This window comes from Cyanistes caeruleus, chromosome Z (assembly GCF_971803275.1).
Source record: "Cyanistes caeruleus chromosome Z, bCyaCae1.hap1.1, whole genome shotgun sequence".
NCBI lineage: Eukaryota > Metazoa > Chordata > Aves > Passeriformes > Paridae > Cyanistes > Cyanistes caeruleus.
In genome coordinates, this window is record NC_141732.1 from 77,326,876 (window position 1) to 77,341,544 (window position 14,669).

Genomic DNA, 14,669 nt, shown 5'->3' on the forward strand with positions numbered 1-14,669 from the left:
TAGCTTCTCTGATCTCTCCCCTTCATTTTCTAAGCCAAGCAAATTTCATGATCCACATGAAGGGTGAAGCAAATCATCATCCATTTCTGTTTCTCTTAGTATCATTCAGCTTGTCTTAATACCCTCCACCAAACTCCTATGGTGGATGCACTTGAAACAAACTTCTGGAGCTTGCCTGACATCTTTTTGTCATTTTATCTGCTCTTCTAAAAGGTTTTAAGACTCATCTAGTGTGGAGAATGCTTCAAGGCTTTCCAAGTTCAATTTAGGCGCTTGTTGCTCACTGAGGGGGTAGATGCCACATTCCTGGAAAAATTCAAGGTTAGGTTGGACAGGGCTCTGAGAAAAGTAATCTAGTTGAAGGTATCTCTTTTTACAGCAGGGAGGGCTGAACTAGATGACCTTTAATAGTCTCTTCCATCCCAAACCATTTTATGATTTTATGATTTTTGTCCATTTACTTATACTGTAAGTTCTGCCTATCCTTGTCATTACTAATAGTCTGTTTATTCTGTCTTCCTTAAATTGTCTTGCTTTGGGTTATGGGTTTGGTAAGTTTTCAATGACAGAAACCTCATCTTCCTCTGTGTGATTGAAGTATATTCATTATCATGCCATTATGTGCAATTTTGCTCTGGAGACGGATGTGAATCAACCATAAGATTTTCCACTGCCTTCAGAGGAGCTGCCCACTTATGCTGGCTGAATGTTTTATGTGTTCAAGCTTATTTAGTCAATGTCCTACATAAAAAGGCATCTGTGATTAGTCAGCAGTGTCTAGCAGTGGAGGCAAATTCAGTTTTTATTCAGAAAGCTGAATGACTTTTCAAAAGTTTATCAGGGAAAAAATTACACTTTCTCCTCAGTATGAGCATTAATGAGAAATTTATGAAGAAGGCAGAAGTCCCTGTGTCTTTGGTTTGCCAAAAGTATTTGAGGCTAGCTTTTAAATAGCTGGGGGCTGATGCAAGAGAACAAATTAAATAAAATCAGAGGATTATAAAACAGTTTGGGTTGGAAGGGACCTTAAAACTCATCTCATTCTAATTGCCTGCCATGGGCAGGGATGACACCTACCAGTCAACCAGGTTGCTCCAAGTCCAATCTGGCCCTGGATATTTCCAGGCATGGGGCAGCCATAGCTTCTCTTGGGAGCCAACACCAGAGCTTCACCACCCTCTCTGTAAAAAAATATTTCTTCTTGTACCTAAATCTATTATAAACCTACCCTCTTCAATTTAAATCCATTTCCCCTTGCCCTGTCACTTACATGCCCTTGTAAAAGAAAGAGTGAGCTTGCCTGAATAGACCTAAAGACAGATAGGTTACCCTTGGTGTTTTGGGATTGAAGAGAGACAAATGGAAGGAACTGCATAAGAAACTTTTTGAATGGGCTAAATGAAGTTACAACCACGGTTTACAGTACAGTTCTTTAATCTACTAGTTCTATCCTGATTTTTCCTTTCCAGAAAAAAATAATTTCAAACTACCTTGCTTACAGGATTCAGAAAGAGCATAAATGTATTAGATTTTTCTCCAGTGAATTTCACATATGTGAAATAGACTGCCTTTCTCTTCTATTGATTATACCTAATCTATAAGGTAAAATGATATCAGGCTTTTTTATACAACTAAGGCAATATAATATTGTTATAAGACCTGCTTTACTTTACTTTTCTTTTACTGGAATTCTGTTTCAAAAGCACCATGAAAAATGATGGGTCTCTACCTTGATCACACATTTTTTAAAATAGTTGTAAGTCCAAAAGCACTGTAAAAAATGATGCATGACAAAGTGTGAGAATGGGAAAGTCTAATTGTCACATTAATTATCTATTGACAGAAAATATACAGCAGGTGATGCAATGGCTTTGGATGTTCTTGTCTTTATTACCTCTTGGGAAAAGAGTTCAGATCATGAAATGAGTTTGGTGCTCTTGAGTGAACATTTGTCCTCATCACAAAACAACCCCATAATTCAGTGCGATGTAACAAAATTGGAGAGCTCAAATTGAGGAGGTTTAGAACCAAGAGCATCAGGGAGTGATAAATCAGGCTAGAGGTGCAGGGCAATGCCTCTTGGGGTGACTTTCACAGCGTCTGTGAGACAATGCCATCCCCATTACAAATCATCTTGCCAGGCAGACATCCTAACTCCACAAACTTGAAGGGACAGATCAAGCTAGAAATGGTACTAAGAAGGAAGTTGATCTGGTCTAAGATACTATTCCATTCAACTGCCATTACAAGTTATGAGAACAGTGATTTTCATATTGCATTTAAGTCACATTCTGTATTTTTCCATGTCTCTGCTAATTTTCAGGGGGGTTTTTTGAGTCATAAGCAATGAGCAGTGTGTGATGCAGAGTTGCATAAATAAGAGTCCCTAAAGGGAATGTCTAAATATGGCTAACTGCTGTAAATATACTTAATAGAATTATATTAGCATAAATGTCTACTTTAGACATCCCTCTTTCAATTGCTAGTACAAATTTAGGCCAACACTAGTGCTTATGGTTAGCTCTAGAAGCTAACCATAATTTTTTTGTGATTTATATGAAATACATGAACGATTTTCAGTTTAACACTCATCATTATTTCAGTGTCACCTTCTGAGGTGGCTGCAGTGGATACCTTTATTTACTGTTTCTGGAAGAAGACCCACTTGCAGCTATTTTTCTTGTTACAAATATCACATCTGGGTGACAAAAAAGAGAAATGTTCAACTTGGGAGAAGAATTCGACACAGTTGTGGAGCCTAAATCTTCACTATGAGACACTAAGCTCTGCACAGCCCCATCTTTTGCTTCCTGCATGATTTTTTTTGTTTGTTTGTTTTTTGATTTTTTTCCTATCTGTCATGATAGAGAGAAGGCTCAAATATCTAAGCTTACAAATAAAAGAACATCCAGAAACTATATATATTATAGTGTATGTATATTTCCTATATATTTATATATAAAATATCTATTTAGTGGACAAAATAATTTGTTTCATTCTTACATCTATGCGTTCTTACATCTCAGTCTCAAAACAGACATTTTTGGGTGTGTAAAGAAAATATTTTCAATCACTTGTACAAGCATCAGATTGCTAACCTAGTTGTGAACTGCCAGTCTGAGGGAACACAGGAGGATTCTGCACAAAAGTTCTAAGGCTGGTGTGCAAAAGCCATCTGTAAAGGATAACTTAAATTCTGCAATATTCCACCTTGACTTACAGCCTTCCCAGACCACTCCTCAATTAGAGGCAACACGTGATCTGCCACAGCTGTGAAGAAGGGTAATCAACTGCCATATATTATGTATTTGTGAGAGATACCAAGGATACTTTTGCAAATTGTTATTACTTTATTTTATTTATTAGCTGGCTTTAATTATATTTCTGTAGGAACCTGAATTATGGTCCAATTGCAACATGGCCTGACAGTGGAATAAGTTATAGCTGCCACCTTCATGGGACCATAGGCAACACAACAAAATAAAGTGATCTGTTTCCTTCTTCAAATCTTCTAGACACAATTAGAGAAAGAATAGTCAGACACAGAACTGCTGTTTTTCAATTTTCTCAGCTAGGTCTGACAGCTAAGTACAATCTTCTGTGATGGAATCAAAATGATTAATTAGGTAAAGGAGCTGCACCCAGCCCCTTGTGCAGTTATGACTTATGTTATCCTCACTGACTCTAACCTCCATCAGCTCTGCTCAATTAACTGAGGTTAAGCATTATAGATTATTGAGGAATTGGGTCATGGTAAATCAGAATTACTTTCCCAATTTAGAAGTAAAGGATGGTGAGGTGTTTCAGACATGAAGCTCAATGTCTAGCATTTGCAGAACTATTCTCTACAGTTGCTATTGAGTGGAAAAATCTTTACAGATGGGGTTTATCCCATATGAATGTAGACATCAAAGTGTTAGCTGGGAGACTGGGCTGTTTTTTGTGGAATGAAATATAGTCACTGGAAAGAGACTGCCAGTTCAAGGGGGATTCACCATATGCTAACCATCCATACCATACGGGAAAAATCACCAACATTTCTCTCTGTATTAACCAGAGAGGGGTTCTGGATGACTGGATCATTCAGATCCAGTCATCCTCAAGTTATACATAATCAAAGTGGAGTGAGATAAATACAGACTTTCCTGCCCAAGAAATATTCAATGCCTGAAATGCTCATAGAAGACGTAGCAGAATATCCTTGGAGGGTATGAGACATCATTCTTCCTGAAGAGACTAACTTGGTACCAAATACCTTTCAAAATGAGCATTTCAGGGCTGGTTGTGAAGACATGCAGAACCTGGAGCTCTCATGGGCTTGCTACACCTGAAGAAGTGATGATGCAGCCTGTGTCCGTACAAATTTGAACATATCACAGGAGACACCTGAGCATGTCCATACTGACAAATGTTAGAATGATACCTATCTTGGCTTCAGACCACAGAAGAGCAGCACTTTTTTTGACCCATTGATCAGCATGGTGCAGAACCTGGCACAGTCCAGAAATCACTTCCAAGAGCAGCTTGTGTGTGGTAACACTGCTGTGAAGGCTAAGAGAGTTTAACAATATGGAAAGACACTGCTCTCTGCCAGATGACCTTAATGCTAGTGAAGTCATATTTAACCAAGTTAATCCATCTATGAATTAATATTAGGCTGTATCTATGCTGTCTTGTGCAACCTTTCTTTGTCCTACAAACTGATTTGAACCAAGGTACCCCTAAAAATACAGACCCAAGTCCATGTTGATATTATACATCCCTAAGTGTGTGTGTGTGGTGGGGGGAGGAGTGAAATGACATAACCCACACTAAATGATTTTCAATTGACTCAAAACTCAGGCATCTGTCTGAAAAAAACAAAGACCATCCCTCAAGGTTTCTCAGGGTGGTAATTTCTATGCTCTCTTACACAGGGAATGACTTCTTTGTTCCCCTCTATGCAGTATGCAGGATTGGAACAGACACAGATGTTTCCCCTGGTTATTTATTGTCTCATAGCTGCCATCTGTTCAGTGCAGCCTCTCATTGTCCCTCCTTATACTTAGCTCATAAACTCTTTGGGCAAGTGCATCTTTTCGTCTCTAGGACACTTGACCTAAAATCTCTGTGGCAATACAGATAAAATAATAATAGTAATTACAATGGTATAAATGCAGACTTCAGCTTCCAGAGGCAGGAAACAGAAAATTCAACTTGAATGGGTATCTGTATTTGTATTCCTCCAAAATAATCTTTCTCAAAGAGAAATATTAGCCACATGGTACCTAAAAACGTATAGCAAAGCATTACTTTTGATGAAGGATTTTTGACATGTCACAAAATGTCTCCAGATTCCCTTGAAAGGAAGGGAGAGTGGAGAAAAAAAGTCAGATTTTAATGAACTATAATTATTCACAATATCATAACCTTTGCAAGTTTTACAGAGGAAAACGAATCTACTCCCACCCAGACTATGCAAAATATAATTGGTTGAAACCGCAAAACTTCACAGAAGAAAGGTGAAAAAGGTGAAAAAGGAACATTTAATAACACAGATCCATATTTTTTGTTATATCAGTTATCAATCCAGGATGGACACAAATGACACTGACTACTAGTATGGCTCCATTGAAATCACAATCTTTATTTTTGACAAAACTTATGCATATTCTATCTGTAAAATTTATAAATAGCAACAACATTAAAAGAACTCCAGGGGTGAAAAAAATGCTTAGGAGCATATACTCTACTTCATGCCAGCTTTAAAAAGGAATATTTAAAAAGACTTATCCAAGTGCTTAGTCAAGTGGTTGAGTTGGATGGTCAAGGACTGTGAGCAATGGTGATTGAGCTGATGCAATTCTCTAGTAAGTCAGGGGCTGGATGCTACATCACAGATGCTATTGCATGCTGGGACAGAGCTGCACTGCTCCAGGGAGGGCTCTGGGACTCATCGGACAGACAGAGCACTTGTGAGCTTCTTGGTGGGACAGGGGGCTGTGGCTGATGCTGAAGCACTGGCACAGAATGCCCAGATTGCTGGTGGATGCCCCATCCCTGGAATATTCAAGGTCAGGCTGAACAGGACTCTGAGAAGCCTGATCAAGTTGAAGATATCCCCATTCATTGCAGGTGTTTCCACCAGGTGACCTTAAAACTTCCTTTCCAACACAAACTCTGTATGATTGTAATGCACAGCATGTCTGTAGAAATTGGCTCCTCTGCCAGCCAGCCCTGGCAAGTATAGATCAGAGGAGACAGCCTCTGCAGGGCTGGTGCATGACTCGTATTCTGCTTGCAAAACCTACCTGCTAACTGGACAGGACACAATGGGGATGGGGCACCACAGGGTCAGAATTGTGAGTCCCTAGCGTTCCCTTTGGGCCAGGCTCACAGACACACTCACACACAGACACGGGCGTGCAGGCCGAGCACACTCTAACCCTAAACCTACATGTCAATGCAAAGCTGAAGGTCACATCCCAAAGTCCTTAAACAAGTCAAAACGTCCATTAAAATCAACGTCAGTCGTTCCTGGGATGGTGAAATGACCTGTGCATGCAGAGGAGGAGGCAATAAGTGTATCCATTGTCCTAGAGCTGGTGAAAGCTGGTTCTGCCTTGGATGCTGGCATAACTCATAGCATTTGAAGACCAGCCACGGAGCACACGTTAAAACACAGTATTTTCTCCACTCAGAGTTGCAGAAAAGATATGAGAGGGTATGCTAAATGGCACTATAGAACAGAATAGTCACAGGGAAACCATGAATTGAGCTCTCAAGGAGAAACTTCTGCATGAGAACTGAAGGGGAGGAACTCCAGGACGTGGCCTGGAAGATGCTGTATCAATGCTGCCTTTCTGAACTATTACAGGTTACTGTGGTCAGCTCCTGATGAGGAGCTCATGGAGAATTGCCATCAGGTTGTGCTTTCCTTTTTTTTCTTCAGGGATCCCTTCAGTTTCCTCCACAGACTATCCCTCCTCTTCATCTTCTTCTCTATCATGGACAGTGAGGACTCCTTTCTTCGAATTTCCCTCACTAGTCCATGAAAGACATCATCAATGTAGAAACGGAGGGCAGCTGAAGTCTCAAAAAAGGAGCAGGAATATTCTCTGGCTAAGCTCATTCCTTCTTCAGTTGAGACCTACAAAGAAAAAATTCCATAAATATTGCCTAACACACAAAACAATCAACAGGAGAACATTGCAATATACATTGTCTGACTTCTTAGATCCTGCAAATCACTGACCAGGAAAATATTCTGACAGCATCCAACAGATAAGATTCAAGGGTGAAAAAATCAGGCTGAATTCATGAGGTATTTGAAAAGAGCAGGCTGGCAATATTCATTTGCTCTGGTATATTATGTCCCTAATTCTGATGCATCAATTTTTCCATGTATTTCCTCTCTTTAGTACAGTAATCCTTTGGTTTGACAGTGCTGGTTTTATTCTATAGGCTGGAATGGATGACTTGAAAGACTTACACAGAATTAAGGCCCTAGAAAATCCTTGTTGAGCATTAACCTAATCCTGGAGGCAACTTGACTCTTTAAGCACACCAGCTTTCATACCCTAATATTTTTCAGTCACATTAATTTCTGAGCATGTCTTGGGGTGTTTTGGTCTTTGCAAGCCTGTCATTCTATCCCTGAGCTCATACCTGAGCTGTATGAAGGTCCAAAATCTATTTGTTTTTAAGCTCATCTTCCCTAAGTGGCCTTGTATACTCTTGTGGAACACATGGGAAATGTGTTTGCATTTTGACGAACTGCACGAGCCTAGAGGGAAACAAGACAGCTCTTTTCAGTGATATCTGAAGCAGGGATCATTTTTCCAAAATTTCCACATTGGCAAATTCTTGGCATTTGACCTGCCAGCCTGCTAAATGGAAGGGTGCTCAGTGTGCTGATTAATGTGTTCATCAAATAGAGCTTAAATGCTTATCATAAGGGCTGCCACTGCTCTCACTTTGAGAGCTCATCCAGTAGCATGCAGGAAGACCACAACAAAACAGAGCAAATCCTGTGAGCTTCGATATGTTAACCCAGCTTGCCAGCCAATATACTGTCCTTTCTTTTCAGTATTTGGACATAAATCTGAATAAATGAATTATATGAATTGCATGTATGGTGTATATTCAAATTCTAGGTCAGAAATCCCAGGCTTTGTTTTTATTTATATTTGCATATCATGATTTATTCAAGACACTTTCCAAACATCCTTTGAAAAGGCAAAACAGTACTTTGAGATGGCCTTGTGAAAGGCTACACAATAAGCTATGGAAACTGTCTACCACATGGTGCTTTGTTTTTTGTTTGGTTTTTTGTTTGGGTTTTTTTCTGATTTCTAGCTTCATGCACCCAAAATGCATGGTCTTTATTAGGGAAATAAAACCCTCTGTGTTAAGATACAAGCACACTCTCTCATACCTGCCATAAATAAAATGCCCTTTATGATTAAATTATGGCACCACCTCATTGCATTTATTCCATCTATCTGTAAGGCTGGACACGGTGAGAAACAGGATTTGGGATGAAATAGAAAATAAGTTCACTCCAGCCTGGAGGTAAATCTGCACTGAGCATGTACCTGCACCACACAGACCTCAGAATTCCTCAACATCACCTTTACATGAGCCACAAACTTTGTAGCATTTGCAAGGATCAGGCCTCTATGCTCCAGGTACAATCTTAATTTAATTAAGAGTATTGTGAGGGCAAGCAGGGAGGTTGTATGCCAACCTGAATAATACTTACTGACACAGTGAAAGATGGTTACCACTTTCCAAGCACTATAATTGCCAGCCTTTTGCAAAAAGAGATGGGTAGCAATATGGTCTCTGTTTTTCTCTGGGCAGCTGTGTAAGCAAAATGCATGATTCAATATGTCTACTGGGCACCACTGAGAAATTGATTGTCTGGATAGGAGACTATTTTGATTTATTTTGGATTTTATAATTTTTTTTTTCCTTGCTATGCCTTGTTTGAGCTGAAGGAGGATGTTTTTATTTTAAATTCTATAAGATGCTGCAGTTCTAAGCAAATCATTGCACAGAGATGCAGTTTCAATGAAGATTTTATACATTCATTGCCTAAAAGGAAGGAAAAATCAACATGAACTGAAATATCCTTGTGTTCAATAATGGCAAGGTCATAAGTATAATAGGGTTTCAGCACAATACTACTCAAATATAAAAATTGCACATTCTTTTTCTTTGTGAATTTCTAGTCTTCACCCCACTTTGCTCCTCCTTTGTTCCACTTCTTTCTTTTTGTTTTCTTTTCTAGGACTAAAAATATGTTTTATCCATCCAACAAGGAAGAATAACTGCAGGGAAGACATGCTATGCTCTGTAATGAAACAAGACTTCTAAGAGCTGTGAGAAATGGAGAATACTCAGGAGAATGAAATCGTGCAGAAAAAACTTCCTCCCAATATCTTTGTGGCTGGAGGTTAGAGTCTTGGCCAAATTTGGCTGGTTTTCTTTAAAAAGCAAGAAAAGTTTTGTTTTGGACTCCAGTTTCCTGACAAATTAAAGAAACTGCATTAAAGTTATTAATGGCAATAGTTCATTTCAATGCACGGTATTTTTCTTAAATCTTGCCCTCAGGAACTGATTAACTGCTTCGGCAAAATTTTAAGAGCTAATTCAGCATGAGGAGGACACCTGGCACAAACAATTTCAGGATGATTAGCTGATGTTTTTCAGCTTCAAGGATGCAAACATAATTTTTTTAAATATAACATGGTAATAATTATCATTACTTCTTCCAGCACCAATGAATATAGCTATAGTAATTTAACTAATCTGTTTGCTGAAGAATTTGTATATATAAAGAGGTGTCTAGAGAAAAAACAGACATTTTTCTCTTGGTTCATCGTTCGGTCAAGGGGCTAGACACCTATGGAATTAGAAAAAAGGGATAAAGCTTGATGAGGTGACTGAGGCCCACATAATTCCAGGGATTTAGCCTGTTCCCATCTTATTGCCAGAAGAGAAACTATATCATAGAAATCCATTCCAGATCTGCCCAGCCCAGGGACTTGTTGACAAATTGCAGCTTCCATGGGTCTGCATCAGTGAAAGATATGATCTGTCAGCATGACACGGACAGACAGGTCAGGGAGAGAGGTCATTCCATTGAATATATATCTGGGAATCAGAGCTTTATGTCTCATCCTTAGAGTAACCCTTCTTGATTGAATCTGGCATTGTTTCCAAGAGTATAATTCTGGTCATATTGATTCCAACTTAGCTCATTTCTGTGCTGGTAAACCTCATGAAGGGAATGAAGTTGGAAGATGCGTGCAGTGAGCATAATGAAGAATGAAAATTTCAGAGCTGAAAGAAAAAACTGACAGAAGTTTCCTGAATTTGGCTCAAACTTTTAAAAACTGTGATTGTCTGGGTGGGGTTTTGATCAGGATTTACAGAAGGACTGGAAGCTTGCAGTACAATGAACGAGCAAGATCTCCCGAATCCATAAAAGGGGAATGAAGCCTCATGGATACCATGTGTCAGCAGCTGGAAAAGTCTATTTTTGTAAAGTGCAGGATTCTGAGAGCCCATTTCTGAGAGCACGTGTGAGTTGAGAGGAAAGATATAGCTGTGACAACATTTAACTGAATCCTGTCTAGAAAAGATATACCTGTTCCAATAGCATGTGAACAGCACATGGAATTATAGGCTGAACTGGGAATTTCCCATCTCTGCATAGCTGAGGGCAAATAGAACACAGCTGAGCTTCCTTCTGATGGGAAGCATTCACTGGCTACAGACCTCATTATATAGCATTAGAATTCTGTTTGTGGCTTTTGCAAACCTCCCCTGGAAAATTACAAGTGAGATTAAATGCAATGCTGACAGGCTGCGAAAGCTGTGATGGATGAGCTGCCATCTTTACGACAGCCAGGTCCCCACTAAGGTCAGCTCCTGCCCAAAACACCTGGGCTGGGTGGTGGGTGGGGAGGCACTGGTGATCATTGGCCCCCATGGGCAGACATAAAAATACCTGAATATCTGTATTTGAGATGGAAAATGAAGAGAAACTAAGCAGATCAATAGTCTGCCTCTGCCCTTGGACTGCCACTACCTGGAAAATCTCCATCAGGATCAGATTATTTTTTGTTCAGCTTAGTTACCTACACTGGTCATGGCAGCATCAGAAGGATCCCAAAGTAGATTTCACTGATGGAGATTTGACTATCAGGGTCAACAGCTGGACTCTGGGTGAGTTAATGTGGGTCTTCAGGCAGGGAAGCAATGCATTTCCACTTGTAAATCTCATCCTTGCTACAGCATGGACTATCTTAGATGGCTTTTGCAGTTTTCCCTTCATAACTGGGACCTCCAGATTGCCATAGAGAAATCCGGAAGCTGCAGGTGGAGGGTTAAGTGTCGCAAGGACTTGCCTAAGGTTTTGTTACAGACTTCTACTCTGGTAGTCATCATATAACTCAGTTATATAATTCTGGATAATTATATATCTGAAAACCTTGTTCTGTTTATTTTTGTTTTTTTCTCTGAAGGCACATGGTCTAGATCAGAGACGGAAGGGTACACATGTTGCTCAACAGAGTTCTCATCTAAATCCCACTGAGGGAAATAGAAGGGATTTCCGTTGGTTTTGATTATGATTTGCATTTTTGACAGGCAATAATTTATGAGTTGTAAGGAAAAGATACTGAATAGGGAGGGAAGCAGCATATTGAGAAGCCTTGTTTGCACCAGTAAACAGTAAATTATAAAAGAAGCAGGAAAATTCTGAGTGATGTCCCAGAAAGATCAGCATCATTCCCCTTCATGTCTGGTCAATTTTTTTTTTCTTTCTTGATAAGTCACATTCCAGAAAAGAAGATCCAGGTGCCAAGTTAATATTAGCACATGGATATCAGGTTAGAGATAGGCAGGCAACCAGAAAGAGTCCACAAACATGTTTGGGTCCCTCCTCATCACTGCCCATTCCATCGGCATATCAGGACAAATAAAATAAGCTTTTGGTACAGGTGTAAACCCATAAGATATTGGAGGAAAGAGCTGTGGAGATCAACAGTATTCCCATTTTTCTCAGTCTCTAATAAGTAACTTTGCCAAAACAAAAAGAGAAGAGTAATCTCATGGGTCTAGAAAAAGAATGCCATCCTGAACAACAAAATGGAGAAAAATCTGTGTTGACCGACCTGAGCAGTGATTTTTTTTAATCCTGACACTGACCACCAAGTTTAGGCTTAAGACACTCCCACAGAACAACTGTGAGTTTTCTCATTAATCATATAATTACAGAATCATTTAGGTTGGAAAAGACCTTTAATATCATCAAATCCACCCATTAGTGCAACAGTGCCAAACTCACCACTAAACCATGTTCTGAATGCCACATCTACATGTCTTTTGAATATTTACAGGAACAGCAACTCCACCACTGTCCTGGGAAACTGTTCCTCTGCCTAACCACCCTTTCAGTAAAGACATTTTCTTCACTGAGGAAGCCTTCCCTGGTCAACTTGAAATCTTTTTCTCCCATACTACTGCTTGTTGCCTGGCATAGGGAAAAGCTCTTCACTCCAGTGGATAAGATCGTGTCCAGCAAGGGCTGAGCGGGCTGCTCCTATATTGCCACCTGCCTTTCTTACAGCCAAAAGTATTCACTGTAAATATTTCACTTGTGTTTTGAGAAACATGCGGTGCACACCACTAACCAAAGAGCAGATCCGTTATACCTAAGTCAGTTTAGACAGTTATTAATTTTTATCCTTGGACAAGTGTTGCATCAAGAGGCATGGTGGCAGAGACTTCCTACAGGCTCGTAGAGGGATCTTTCCAAGTGTGAAATGCTATTTTTCAGGTCAAAGCTCAAACACTTGGCTCTTACAACAGTGGCTGGGGTTGAAAACATGAGCAGAAACAAAAAAAACCCAAGAAAATCAATCTTTCTGTGTTCTTAAGACAAGCACTGCTGTTTTTATTTGTTCACATAATACATGTCATGGAATATCTTTTTAAAGGAAATGAAAAAGTGTTCCAAGGCATTTTACCCTTCTTCTCTTTCTTCAGATCTTTGCACTTATAAACTGTCTATCATATTCTTGCCACTGAGCAATGACGTTTCTGAAAGAAGGGGAAAAACCAAAATCAATTCAAAATCAATTTATTCTGAAAAAAATTATTCAGAGTAGGGTTTGTGTGGAACCAGCATGACCTTTTGTGGCCAGACATTCAATATGACTATATTTCAGGTCCAAACAAATGCACAGCAAATGCAAAAGTTAAGTGGAAATCCTTGTTGTTAAAAACCTCCTGTTTCTATCTCTCTCAATGTCAAACATTCTTCTTTCTTGAAGAATTTTAACTTAATTTTAAAGTGAATTCCTGTTAAAAATTATAATGCTGAAATTTTTTCATTTGAAAACATAATCATTTTAACAATTATGCATGGTCCAGTTCCCAAATGTAAACACTGCAGTTAACTGATTTGGCCACGATGCCACTGGAACTCTCAACTAGTTTCTACTGTCACAAAATAGCATTTTTCATTCAACCAAACAAGTGCACCTTACTCTTTCCCCTCAGTCCCTGGGTAAGCAATCCTCTTTTCAGGAGCCTGCGCAGTTAATGAGCAGCACGGTACACAAATGTGAAAGGAGAATTTCATGTCAACACCATTACTCTTAAATCCATTTGGAAATCTTCAGAAGGAATTAGGTGGAGAAACCTCACTCTGACTTCATGGCAGGCAATTCTGCAAGTTCAGCTTTGCATTCTAGACTATGAGAGCACAGAATTAATTATTATTATTATTATGAAAGTATTGCAATTAGTTCCTCCTTCTCCCTCTCTAGATTGACATGTCTTGTAAGAGTTTTCCTTTTTTTCCTTTTGCCCTTGTCGTTCTGCGATATGTTTTTTCTGGTTTCACACTAAAGCATTTTTGGTGACCAGAACGGGGTCCAGTCTAAATGTCCATGGGTGTAGGCAGGATTAGCAGACTGGGACAAGGAGAAGATGTTTTGCTGTGTGAACTTGTGCCCTGAGGAGCCTGGATGCCACGGAAATAGCACATGGCCCAGCAATGCACATCTCATCCTCAGCTGCCCCAGCCTCTGAAAAAATCCACATTACAGAGGCTCAGATATTCCTTCCCTTCCCCTTGTAACTTGGACTTTGCTTTAGGAAGGAAGGAATGGGCAGCAGCTTTAGCAATGCAGAAAATAGTAGCATTGTCCAGCTTCTCTCTAATGAAGTTTGTGCATTATTTTTATCGGATTGAGGGTGGAGAGTATGGGATTGTAAAATTAACTGGTCATTTTTCTAAATGAAAGACTTTTAATAGACTTGACAAAAAGTAATTTTTTATACAAAACCAGAGAGACTGATCTGTTCTAAATAAGGTACTTCTCACCTTGTTAGTCACAAAAGTGTGACATGAAACACTACTTAAAGTCTGTTCTGAGCACAGAAGAAACATGTTTTTATTTGATCCAAGGGAACTGAAAATTGTTGAGGGTTTTGAAAGAAATCTGATGAAACATCACTGTACACTTGTTCTTATGCAATTCACTATTGACCCCCATTAGATTAAACTGACATTTTCTCTGCTATAGTAATTTCTATACTCTTGCAAGAAAACTCTAGCACTAGCTATTTTATTTAAATAAATCTCTCATGCATTTTCACACATAAAA

The 14,669-nt window shown here is 39.3% G+C and overlaps 1 protein-coding gene and 1 long non-coding RNA gene across 2 annotated transcripts in view; one reads left to right on the top strand and one right to left on the bottom strand.

Moving 5' to 3' along the window:
* Nucleotides 1–5,600: 5,600 nt before the first annotated feature.
* Nucleotides 5,601–14,669, bottom strand: part of RIT2 (Ras like without CAAX 2) — a 177,170-nt gene continuing 168,101 nt past the window's right edge. Inside the window, exon 5 of the mRNA XM_023943915.2 lies at nt 5,601–7,129. Within this exon, the coding sequence (XP_023799683.1) occupies nt 6,902–7,129 (228 nt within the window). The 3' untranslated portion in view covers nt 5,601–6,901. The remainder of the gene's footprint in view (nt 7,130–14,669) is intronic.
* LOC147648613 (uncharacterized) lies at nt 6,040–9,540 on the top strand. The gene is made up of 2 exons (XR_015280447.1): nt 6,040–6,127; nt 9,275–9,540. It is a non-coding gene; the product is annotated as an uncharacterized LOC147648613 (long non-coding RNA).